This window comes from Arvicanthis niloticus, chromosome 1, assembly GCF_011762505.2.
Source record: "Arvicanthis niloticus isolate mArvNil1 chromosome 1, mArvNil1.pat.X, whole genome shotgun sequence".
Lineage (NCBI taxonomy): Eukaryota > Metazoa > Chordata > Mammalia > Rodentia > Muridae > Arvicanthis > Arvicanthis niloticus.
The window spans coordinates 112,144,645-112,157,553 of NC_047658.1; the positions used below are offsets into that span (position 1 = coordinate 112,144,645).

The 12,909-nt window shown below is 49.9% G+C and overlaps 1 protein-coding gene across 3 annotated transcripts in view; it reads right to left on the reverse strand.

Moving 5' to 3' along the window:
- Lrp5 (LDL receptor related protein 5) overlaps window positions 1-12,909 on the reverse strand; it is a 100,040-nt gene that overhangs the window by 56,016 nt on the left and 31,115 nt on the right. For all 3 annotated transcript variants that reach the window (XM_034505885.2, XM_076914641.1, XM_076914642.1), the window contains 3 exons: window positions 9,366-9,563; window positions 7,993-8,189; window positions 6,325-6,456 (listed from right to left, as the gene is read on the reverse strand). In XM_034505885.2, coding sequence (XP_034361776.1) covers window positions 6,325-6,456; window positions 7,993-8,189; window positions 9,366-9,563 — 527 coding nt within the window. The remainder of the gene's footprint in view (window positions 1-6,324; window positions 6,457-7,992; window positions 8,190-9,365; window positions 9,564-12,909) is intronic.

The window sequence follows — 12,909 nt, forward strand, 5'->3', positions numbered from 1 at the left end:
GGCGGGGGTTCCTCTGGGCAGCTTAGAGGGCTCTACAGGACCCTACCAACTCATAACTATTCTCCAAAGACAAAGGGGCCTCAGGTAAGTCCAGGGCCAGGCTGGAGTTGGGAGTGGGCTAGAGGAGCAAGGAGAACAGGAAGCAAGAGGGGGTCATGGCACGATTGCCAGTCTGTGGAAGATGCCTCACACTGATCACCACAGCCTGAAAGCATCACCTGGTAGCTGACCTGTGCCCCTCTCTGGACAGGGAGGAGCTCCTGTCAGTGACAGGACAGTGGGATGAGAGGTAGGAGCCTGGAGGCCTTTTCTGCATGATGAAAACAGTCTCTAGCTGGGTGGCAGTTACACACATAGATCAACTGTCAGAGCTGATTTGACCCGACACTCACAAAGTGTGTGTTTCTGATGCAGTTACACCTCAGTTACACAGACGCACAACACGATAGCATACAGGCTTACCATGCAGTCTCCTGGACCGTGCAATCCAATTTTCTTGCTATTAAAAATTCACGGTCCATGGTTGAGAACAGCAACTGCCTTCTGTTTGCAAAGTCAATGCCAATCAAGGCTGCGGTGCAGACTCCCCCACAGGGCCTCCTTTCTTTTCCCTTTGACCTACTTCCCTGATAAGTGACTAGCCAGCCAGACTCTGGGAACAAACACACCCATTATTCTTGGCCCTGGCGGAGGGCTGCCTGCCCATCTGGCTAATATGTCCGGGTGGGTGGGTGGAAAGATGGATAGATGGATGGATGGATGGATGGATGGATGGATATGAGGGTTAGTCAAAGTAACTCCAGTTGTCCCCGCTACCCATCAGACCCAACAGTGGGGCCCTCTGTTCTTTCAGCAGCTCCCACCCAGACTATCCCTGACAGTCAAGCATCTGTTAAAACTATGTCTTGAAGGAGTGTTGGGGAGGGCGAGGCTTGGGGAGGGGGGAGAACTGTACTCAATCCATGTCTATCCTGTAACTTGCTAGGCCTTGTCCAGATGACCCACAGCAATAGGTCCTGTGGCCAGCTTTGCCTGGTCAGAGTCCTCTGGTTGGTCTGGTGATTCGTGGCCTACACAGTAGGATATGTGTTGTTAAGTCACTGTCCCAAAGTCTAGGTGACAAAAGCCAGAACACCAGGGTGAAGGGTCCACAAAGAACAGGACGCAGAGACGCTGACAGTGATGGAGCTGCAGGCTGTGGAGGACAGACAGCGGTGGCGACTCCCAAATAAGGCCCCTGCTACTGCTGTTTTTAGACCATTCCACATAATTGGAAAAACATGGGGGAAACCAAAGCCAGCTGCCTGTGGAGGCTGCTCCAGAGGGGGCAGGGAGGGAGGCTGGCCTAGGCCAAGCACATAGGGCTCTCAGCTTCCAGCTTCCTAGGGCTGACAGTCACCCTGCTCTATGGGAATCCACAACACAGCCATCCAGGCCCCTCAGCTCGGCTGAGCTGCAGGGAACAGGCTGGTCTCAGAAGAGCTCGGGGAACAGGAAGCAGGGACCCAAAGGCAAAGGTCCCCTGCCCATAGAACCTCAGGACCCAAATGCTCCTGAGCTCAAAGTACAGGTATGCAGTTTGTGTTCACACAAGTACAGGTATGCAGTCTGTGTTCACACAAGCACAGGTATGCAGTCTGTGTTCACACAAGCAGTGTAAGAAGCTCTTTTTAACATGATGGCACATGCCTGTAATCCCAGTACTTGAGAAGCAGTGCCAGAAAAAAATGAAAATGAGGCCAGCCTGAGCTACATACTGGGTTCCAGGCTAGCCTAGGCTATATAGGAAGATTTTAAAAAGAGGCTTTATGAGCTGGGGAATGGTCCAGTGGGTACCTTGTTCTGTGTGAGAACTGGAGTTCAGACCCACAGAATCCATATAAAAATGCCAGACAGCTATAGTAGCCCCAAAATTTAGGAGTCAGAGACAGGGTCCCCAAAACAACCTAGCTATTTACACTAGATGAATCATGGATTCATGTGAGAAATCCACCTCAATTCAGAAAGGAGAGAGTGACAAAGAAAAATACTATGTCAAATGATGGCCACCACGTGAACCAGGCCTCCCATTCAATCTCCAGTTATCTAATTTAGGTCTGCTTTCTCCACCTCTCAGAGAGGGAGGAAGCAGCTCAGGATCTTGAGGGATACCACTCCACTTGGTAATGGCCACACAAGCATCTGACACTTCTGACACTTCTGACCCCCGTTTATAGGACACCCTCACTCTCCCATTAACTGGGGTCCTGCCAGGAATACCACCTCAGGCCGTACTTCAAGGTAGACTCCAAGCTGGCTTTCATTTGCTCAAACTGAGGTCAGAACAGGACCCTCTCATCTCCAACTTCATGAAGTCCAGGAATCCAGCAGTCATGCCAGGGGTTCCAAAACAAAACTGGGAGGAGAGGGAAGCTATGGCAGTGGCTCCTACCTACTCTGTGTCCACCTAGAGGAGCAGACTCAGGCATATCCATCAGACCTGTAGGTGGCTAGGATGCCTATTGTGTCACAGGAGTCTAGTGACAGCCAGGCCACTGTCCCTGCCCTAAGTTAACACTGGCCCTGAAACCATGAAAATGGGAAACAAGCATATTCAGAATCTGCAGGATAAACATGCACTTCTGCAGTCTGTCTGTCTACTCACTGAGATCTCTCCAGCCCCATCACCACAACCTGGCACCAGCCAGCCTTGGCATCTACTTGATTCCAAATGTTCTGGGAAGAATTGTTCTCTTGGTCTCAAATCAGAGTGTCTGCCTGGTTCCCAGATCAAGTTCAAATTCAAGTCCAGTTCCTACTTGCCAAGCAGTCAGTCCTTCCTTCAACCACCCCAGAGTGCTGCTCTTGCTTCCTTGCTGCAGATAAAGGAACTGGAGCCTGAGGAGGCTGTGTTTGTCTCAAAGAAGACAGCCAGGACACAGACTAGAACCTAATATGATGGCTAGGAGAAGCTGAATTTAGGTGCCCTAAGGTATACAGTGAGTTTCCTTACCACCAAGGAGAAACCGAGATCAGAGCAAGATATGCTACCTACCCTGGTCCCCATGTTCTCCATGTCCTCCATGTCCATCACTTCCAAAGCTCCCACTGAGAAAGCCATGACATCTCCCCAACACATTCTTGCTCCAAATCTTCATTTCTGTTCCCCTATAGCTCTGTCCTCTGGGCAGGGCTAGCTACTCATCCAGCTGTCCCTTATGGGACAGTTTTCCCCATATGGCCTCAAATGGACAACACTAGAGATCTCACAGATGCCACAGCCAGGAGGAGATCCTTAGGTAGCTCCCGGCCACTCCCAACTCTAGAGCTCCTGTCTCCACTTGACACTGTGAGGACTCCCCAGGTGCTGGTAGCTACTCTGCCCTTCAAGCCATCCCTGACCTCCCACTGGAGAGACACCTGCAGGAAGCCTCTGGTCCCCGGGACCTCAAGGCCACACCACTTAGCCAAGGATGACCTTGAACTTTTGATCCTCCTGCCTCAACTCCTGGGTGCTGGTATTAATTATGTATACTACTGCCAACACACCTGATTTGTATGGTGTTAGGACTGAAGCCAAGCCTTCATGCATGCTGGGCAAGCAGACTTTGAACTGAGGTACACTCCCAGCCTAATTCTGAATTCTTGACTTTCTCCACCCTCACAGCCTAGCAACTGTCCAAGGGATGAGGACACAGAGGAAGTGCTGAAGGAGGTAAGGCTGGGAATTCCTGCCTTAGAGAAAACAGCAGTCTCTCAGTCTCATCTCAGACGAGACAAAATTCTGGGACACAAAAACTAGGGTCATCCTGAGAAAAGGGAACTTCAATTGAGAAAAATGTCTCCAATGTTGGAGCCCTGGGCCCTAAACTGGGTGTCTTTATTATACCGTCCTGTCAAAACCTGGGGATTTATGTAGACAAGGAGGCGGGAAGACGGCAGGAGCCAGAGATGCTGCAGACAGCACTGTCTAGACCCAACAGGTTAGATGCACATATGCACTGATGGCACAGGCAGGACAAGTCAGACAATCCCAGCACAGAGAAGGGGGAGCAGGTGTGAGGCCCACCCTAGGCAAGAAGCACATTGCAACTGATAGCTTCTGGGGGAGCGAAAATCCGTTTTCCTCAGTGAACTGACACTGGGTATATCAACCACACACCAGGGAAGCCCTCAAGCTCAGGAGTAGTTGGCCAACACAAATCAGACTCAATAATTGTGTGTGTGCGTGTGTGTGTGTGCATGTATGAGTTATTTTGTTTTGAATAAAAAGAAAGAATATGCAGTAGGGTAGGTAGGGAGGTGGGGAGGCCCTGGGAAGAGCTACAAGAAGAGAAATATTATCAAAATGTATTAAATAAGATTTTTAAAAGTAAAAAAAAAAAAAAAAAAAAAAAAAAAAAAAAAAAAAAAAAAGCTCCATTTGAGGCAAATGTATGGGGCATTTTCTTAATGACTGGTGTGGGAGGACCCAGCCCACTGTGGCTGGTTCTATGCCTGCACAGGTGGTCCTCAGATATATAAGAAAGCAGGCTGGGCAAGCATGAGGCTCCTGTCCTGATTTCCTTCCCGTCAGGATAGACTATGACCTATAAGACAAATAAACCTTTCCTCTCTAAGTTGCTTTTGATAGTGGTGTTTATGGCAGCCATAGAAGCCTAACTAGGACACATGCCTTTTCTCTAATCTGGAAACATCTCCCTCCTTTTAACACAATACCATAGTCAGGGCAACTGCAGCCAAAGTGGAAAAAATAAAGATTTAGCATGCTGAGGTCTACAGGGTGCCCTCTGCCTGCTGCATATTCCCACAGAAGGCTCTGCATGCACAAATCTTTGTCCTGTGTGCCTGGCATTCTTCAACAGTCTTTCTAGGAGTGCCTTTCACAGCTAGCAGACACAGGATTCTCAGGAAGGTGTGACCCTGGACATCGGATTCACTGAGGAACCTGACTCCCACAGGAAGGCCAGGGCCAGCTACTCATCCTGACCTCCAGTACCACAGGTATCTATGATCTAAGTTCCACACTGCAGAGCACACAGCAGGGATCAGGAAACCCTCAGAGTCACACCCCATGCCTGAACAGCACTGGAGCTGAGCAAGGACATCCCTTCAACCCCACACACAGACATAGAAAATGGTCTCAAGGAAGATGCTTAGACCAGGCAAGGTGGAAGGCAGCTACTTCCCTGACCTTGAGGGAAGCAGGCTCTGTCCCCAGAAGGCAAAAAGGAAGAACCAGCCTCAGGATGGCTGTGTTCCTCACACCTGTTAGGACAAGCCCCAGAATCAACCTGGAGAACTTAGGTACCAGAAGGGGTGACCCGAAGCCACAGCAGAAGTACATTTCCTGGAGGTGAGGATGCTGCCTATACCTAACCCAGAAACAGCCAGTGCTGAAAAGTGAAGCCAGAGCCAAAAGGTGTATGAATCAAGCTGGAAATCAGAGGGCACACACCTTTGAGCCCAACACTCAAGGAAGTGGAGGCAGGCAGATTTCCATGATTTTGAAGCCAGCCTAGTTTACGTTAACAAATTCCAGGACAGCCAGATGTAAACAGTGAGACCCCATCTTAAAAACAGCAATAAAGAAGCTAAAGTTGATGAGGGAAAGACCACAAAGCCAGGAATTTCACAGTGAACATGATTGGTATATGGAAGGATTTAGAGGGAGAAAAGAGAAAAGGAAATTATGTAATCATGGTATAATCTTGAAGAAAAAAAGAAAAAATATATTTAACAAAGAGGGAAATCGGCTCTTTGAGTCAGAAAGAAAACCTTCAACAAGGCTGATTTGGACCCACACAGGAGCGTTAACAAAGAGGTAAGACTTGAGGCAACTGAAACACAAGAAGAAAAATAAACAACACAGTCGCAGGGAAGCCAAACCAAATCCATGTCTGCACTCAACAGTGCCATGGCTCTTGTGCCACAGAGGGTAAAACTGACACAGAAAGGGAAAGCTCAGTCGGGCACCGCACTGTGGGCAGCTCCCTGGATGCCCACGGATGCCTCCAGCCTTTGATTTTTACAGTTAATAGCTTTTGGATAAAAACTCAGGACAGCAAACTTCTAGGGTGTGACCCTATGTTCATATGCTCAGCACTTTGAAGGCACTACTAAGTCAGGACATCATTTCTTCGATGAGGGACCCATGACTCCCAAAGAGAGCTCATCCATGGGTTGAACACAGCCCAGAGCCAGCGGTGAACCCAGCTCCAGGTAGCAATGCTCAGTCTCCGCTAATCTAATCGAGCAGACCCTTGTGAAGAGGCTGCATGTTTGTTTACACCCCTACCAGGCCAGGCCCCACCTGTCCCTGCCAGTGCCAATGCTCCACCTCACCTGCCTTACACGTCTTGCCATTGTCCTGCAACTGCACACCAGTAGGGCAGGCACAGGAGTAGAAAGGCTCCCTCGGGGACAGCAGGCACAGGTGGGAACAGCCGCCGTTGTCCTCCTCACATGGCGTGTGAACTGGTGGGAACAGGACAGGATAGAAGGAAGTTGCAGTGCAAGCTGTGAGCTCACCATTGCCCAGCCGTTCACTCTCATATGGCCTGGCATCCCACCACGTGCTCGTGTGTCCTGCAGGACAGCTGTCAGGTGTCCCCCTAGCCCTACACCATGCCACCATCTCATGACATCATGACTCATCCCCACAGGCCCTCCTGGTCCTACCTCACCGCTGACCACCCGCGTGGTAGCCTCAGCCTCAGCAGCAGTTCTGTAATGTCTCAGAAACCATCCCAGACCTGCCCTGCCCCTGCAGGGAACATCCCCATCCTAAGCTTTCTTCAACAAGAAGGCAAATTCTTGAAGGATGTTACTTTCCCCGGAAAAGTCACCCGCCATGCTTCCATGGAAATTCTTAGGACTGGCTAACAGCAATGCCTGGGAACCCTGGGTTAGTGGACTCCTGAGCACACTTTGTCTCTTCAGTCTGCCTGGACCCTGCAGGCTCCATTCACACTGGGTGACCAAACTTAGGCCCCTCCCCCAGGCCGTTCTAGGACCAACGTACAGCTGAATCTAACAAAGGTTCCCAGATCCCCTTCTACCTCAGGAATGTGGGGCTCAGCACCCCTGAAGCACTGTCAACTGGAACCGAGTTTCCTGCAATTGACCTTTGCCCCCTGATACTCTCAATGAACAGTGGGCTGCTCCAAGAGTAGACAAGTTCAAGAACTGTGATGCTGTTGCCAAGATCAGAGACCACCTTACTTACTCATCCTGCACTAACTTTTGTGGCTTAAGTTCTAAGCCCCAAATTCAAACCTTCTATAAAGTGTGGCTAGAAATATTGATCCTTGGTGCCTGTGCAACTAGATGAACCTAGAACAGCCCCTTCCTGCCTCCCATCCAACCCCCATAGTCTGTCACAGAAGCTCAGTGTCACCATCAGGGACTTTTGCTAAGATTCTACCATATAACCCCAGGCTGAGAAGTGATGACTCCAAGCAAGTATTTCACACATCCGGACTCCACTGGGCCTTTACAATGGCACCATCTGCCCTAGAAAGCCTGAAACAGCTCTAGAGAGGCCCTGTCCACCATACTAGCCTGCCTGGATTGTCACATGCAGAAGCATCATACATGTACAAGCATACTCACATATACCATGTACACATACACACAGGCTCCTCTGTCTACTCTAGCATGCACTTCTCTGGAGGGGTGCCTCCCTGAAGGTGTTCCTGTAGGATGGAGACCTGGTTTGGTCTCTCCTTAGCTCTGTCTACCTGCTTCCTACTGCACTGCCTGGACCCACTCAGACCCACTGCTTAACCCTATACTGCCCCATTGACCTGGCTGAGCCCCACGTCTGGGCTGTGTTCATCTCATCTACACCCTGTCCTACCCATACCAGCTGATCTGCCTGATGTAGCCTCTCCTACCTGCCAGCCCTACCCTGTCATGCTTATCCCTTGTCCCTCCCACCCCATCCCCAAAACCTGGCCCTGCCTATCCCCTGCCGCACCCACCCCATCCCCAACGCCTGTTCACACTTACAGGGAGGCTGCCGCTCCTGGCTCAGCACCTGAATGTCCATGGGTGAGTACAGAGCGCTGAGGATCTCCTTCCTCTTCTCCCCGGTCCACTTGTTGCAAGCATGGATGGAGCGGGTCTGCCAGTCCGTCCAGTAGAGTGTGTCCCCAGAGAGCGTCAGGGCAAAGGGGTGAGTGAGGCTACCTTCCACTACCTTCTGCCTGCAGCAGGTAAGAAACAGGCAAAGTGGTTAAGAGAAGACCTCTCAGGCCAACTCTGCCCCATGCTGGAGGCCCTTGGGCCACCACAGACCAGCTATGTCTGTCAGATCAAAGGGAAGCAGCTGCAAGCACACTCTGCTCACTCGTACACTCCAGTCAGCCCTTCCAGGTATGCATAGGCACTGCCCATCCAGCCAGTGTGATAGAATCGTAAGTGACCCTGGACAAAGGGACAAAGTGGCCCTAGAAAAGAAAAAAGTGTGGAGCCACACCTGGAGACAAAGAGCTTCTGAGAAGCCTGGTGTGCAAAGAACTTCCTGCTGCTTCAGCCAGATGTGTTCTGTCCTACAGTCCACACCAACAGCAGGGAAACACTGTCAGCCCTCTGTGCTCAGAATCTCACACACAGTGGACGTCTACTGGAATTATGAACACTGGTAATAGGACTGGAATTGAACAGAGCCAGCAACTCGTGGTTGTTTAAGGACCATTCCCGCTGCAGTAGGCTCTGGCTGGCTGTATGGCCTTGGGACTCTGCCTATCATCATACAGGAGGTGGTGTGGGGTTTGCTGTGAACATCAAATGAACTAGTAAATGTCCCTGGACACTGATGCTATGGAAGAGTTATCACTACCTCTGTTATATTAACTGCCACCCTCTTGTCATGACCGCTTGCCAAGGCTCCCAGGCAAGCAGCTTTCCAGATTCTGGCAGTTCTTGGAACTGGTTCTGAGGCTGGGTGTGGTGGTGTAATGCTTTAATCCCAGTACTTGGGAGGCAGATGCAGGCAGATCTCTGTGACTTCAACATCGGTCTGGTCTACAAAGGAAGCTCAGGGCAGCCAGGGCTATTGCACAGAGAAATCGTATCTAGAAAACCCAGAAACCAAAAGAAACAGTCCTCTACCTCTACCACGTGGGTTCCAGGGATTGAACTCAGACACAGCCAGCCATCTTGGAGGGCTACATATGTTCTTCTCACACAGTTTAGAAGGAATTTTCAACATATTGCTGTGGAAACAGTCACATCAACTGTGACATCAGGCGTGGTACCTATGCTCTGTTCCCAAAGTCATCTAGAAATCCTTGGGGGCTTCACGGAAGAACCTAAGGAGCCTCAATTCCCTATGGACAACAGATATAGTGGGGACAGCGCCTCGGCCACCATGTACTCACCGGAAGGAGCCGTCCAGGTTGGCACGGTGGATGAAGCTAAGCTTGGCGTCAGCCCAGTACAGCTTCTGCTCCTCCAGATCAATGGTCAGCCCATTGGGCCAATAAATGTCGGAGTCTACAATGATCTTCCGGGTACTGCCATCCATCCCTGCCCGCTCAATTCGGGGTGCTTCCCCCCAGTCAGTCCAGTACATGTACCTAATGAAGAGGCAGGGGTAAAAAGAAAGACACAAACGTATCTGAGGATTGGTTCCAATCCCTAACACAGGCATGAAAGCTCACCCCCACCAGACCTGTGAAAAATAACGAGGGCTTATGGTTTGAGAGACCCAAACTTTAGGTTTTGATGTTAATGAATTAAAATAGAGACAGATACTGCTTGAAATGCTTGAAACAGAAGCATACCTTCACCACCACCTCCATCTCCTGTAGCTAAGGCTAGCCTCATGCCACACTCCACCTCCCAAGTGCTAGGATTACAACCATGAGCCATCATGCCCAGGTTTTTTTTTAAAAAATATTTATTTATTTATGTATGTATGTATATGTGTGTGTTTGTATGTTTGTGTGTATGTATGTATGCATGCATGCATGTATGTGTGTGTTTTCTGTGTAGGGTTATGTGTGCGTGTGAGTGTAGGTATCCATAGGGTCCAGAAGAAGGTTTTGGGTCTCCTGGAGCTGTCTGTAAACTGTGAAAGTACTTTCTAAGAACCAAACTGGGGCACTTGAAAAGAGGAGTGCTGAGCCATGTCTCCAGCCCTGAGGAGCATGTCCTCAAGAATATAAACTGCAGGCTGGAGAGATGCTGCAGCAGCTGTAAGAGCACTGGCTGCTCTTGCAGGTTCAGTTCTCAGCACCCACATGAAGGTTCACAGCCCTCTAGAACTCCAATTCCAGGGGATCTGACACCTTCTTATGAACTCAATAGGCACTGCACATATACATGGTGTACTTACATAAACACAGGCAAAGCACTCATACACATAAGATAAAGATAAAATGTTTAAATATATATACATTTATACATTCATATACACATATATATGTATGTATAAAACACACATATATACACATATATGTACACACACACACATTTGAACTGAGGAGAGATCTCACCAGGTAAAGGCACTTGCTGCACAACCATACAAGTCTGAAGTACTAAGTTAAATCCCAGAGCCTGCATTTAAAAAAAAAAAAAAAAAAAGCAGGTGGTGGCACACTCCTTTAATCCCAGCACTTGGGAGGCAGAGGCAGGTGGATTTCTGAGTTCGAGGCCAGCCTGGTCTACAGAGTGAGATCCAGGACAGCCAAGGTTTCGAGAGAAACCCTGTCTCGAAAACAAAACAAAACAAAACAAAAAAAGCAGGATGTGCTGGCAAGGCACCTGGAACCACCTGGAAGCTTGCAGGCCAGGTATCCCGGGTGCAGCACAGAACAAGTAGCAAAGGGAGACACTGCTTCTGTAAGTGGGAAGAAAACTGATTCATGAAAGTTGTCATGTGACTCCATATGTGTGCCACAACACACACACAACTCCCAATCATCAACTAAGGACAGAGGGCTGGGCTGTAGCTCAGTAATAAAGCTCCTACCTAGCATGTACGAAGCCCTGGGCTCTGTCCCCAAACCTACAGAAAAGAACAGAGACTAAGAAGAGCATATAGTCTGCACTGGGCATCGCTGATCAAATGTCACTGCATTGCCCACGGCTCTATGCACTTCCAACTTGCTCTCCATTAAGACTATGCTGAGTACTTTGGCCTCTCCCTATTAGAAACACTTCTCATTGAGCACAGTGTGGCAGTGCACACTTATTATCCTTAGCACCAAAAAACACTAAAGCAGATAATCACTGGTTCAAAGCCAGCCTGGATTGCACAGTGCACTGGGACCTGCCTGGGATATAGGAGACAAAACAAGCCTCAGTGGGTATGCACAGAGACAGCAATGGCTCCCAGAGTCTGTGAAGGAGAGGCTTTCAGAGAGCTATGTGGAGAAGCTCCAACAAGGGGGCCATGTCACATATGCATAAGACACTCCATTACACTCCTTACTGTGCCTTTACGTGTGCTGTGCCCAGATACCAGTATTAAAGATGACAGGAGCCAACCAACAGTGCTGTAAGAACGTAACCAGAGGTGTGTGTGTGTGTGGACTGTACAGCAGAGCCATGGAGAGCCACATCAACTTTGAGGACACAGGTTCCTATCCTGAGAGCCCATGGGTGAGGCACAGGACACAAAAGTGGACACAGTTTATACTGTCCATCCCTCTGCGGATTGGTTCCTAGCTGAGCCTGCATCCTGCCCATGGCCCTTGTAAGGTGGAGAACTGTGACACTCCTTGGCACATCCCAGGCTCAAGTGCTTATAAGTCTTCCTTCATCTGCTACACATACTTTCTCTGGTGTCAGGCTAGTCTCCATGTACCTTGTCCCCCATTTCCTCTAACATAAAACATCACTGATGTAGGCCAACCCCAAGCTGATCCAGGGAGCTGAGTGACCGAAAGCACGAGCAGTGCACTCAGCTGGGACCCTCGTGGGGCCTCCACTACTGTAAGAGGGAAACGAGAGACATGAGCTGGACACAGCAGCTTTTGCCTGAAATTCCAGCACTTGGAAGTCTGAGACAGAAGAATTGCCATGGGTTCTGGGACAGCCTGAGCTACAAAGATCTGGGGTGGGGATCATTCCTCTTGCAATAATGGGCACAGGGGTTTCAGCTATCTTACTGCTGTGCCACGACCCCTGTCTCCCCAGCAGGGGTCCTATGTGAGCCAGAACCATCACCACCTTCTAGAAGGACTATGAGGACATCATCCAGAAGGGTAGGCATAGGAGCATCATGAAAATACCCCCTTCTCTGCCCTGCTTAATGGCCAAGCACCCCATATAGGGTGACTCCTATTTGTCCTGTACTACCTTCTGTGCCAGCCAGTAATGGGAAAGCCAGCCTGCTACCCCCATTAGACAGACAGGAAGTGAGGGTTCTGGCAGGTGGACTTCTCTCTCTCTCTCTCTCTCTCTCTCTCTCTCTCTCTCTCTCTCTCACTCACTCACACACACACACACACACAGACACACACACACACACGGCAAGCAGCAGCTCTGGACAGCATTCTGGATGGGCAGGCAAAGCTGACAGGTAGACTTGTCACACACACACACACACACACACACACACACACACACACACACACACACACACACGGCAAGCAGCAGCTCTGGACAGCATTCTGGATAGGCAGGCAAAGCCCAAGCTCTGTGCAGGTTTCACCCTGCATTAGCAGGGCCATAACTGGGATGATTCTCTGGGCACCTGGAGGTAGGTCAGCCCCAGCTGAGGCTGATGTACCCTGGGCACTGCCTTCTTTCCCTGTGCTTCCCCATTCCTACAGGCCTGGAATTAGCCCAGGACCTCGCCACCCACTGAGAAGGTGAAGTGTTTCTATCTTCCCATTTGGTGCTGTGGCCCAGCCAGAGCTGAGGCCCAGCAGGGAAATGAGGTTAGTACGCCACATTTCTTCCCCAGTTCCTGAG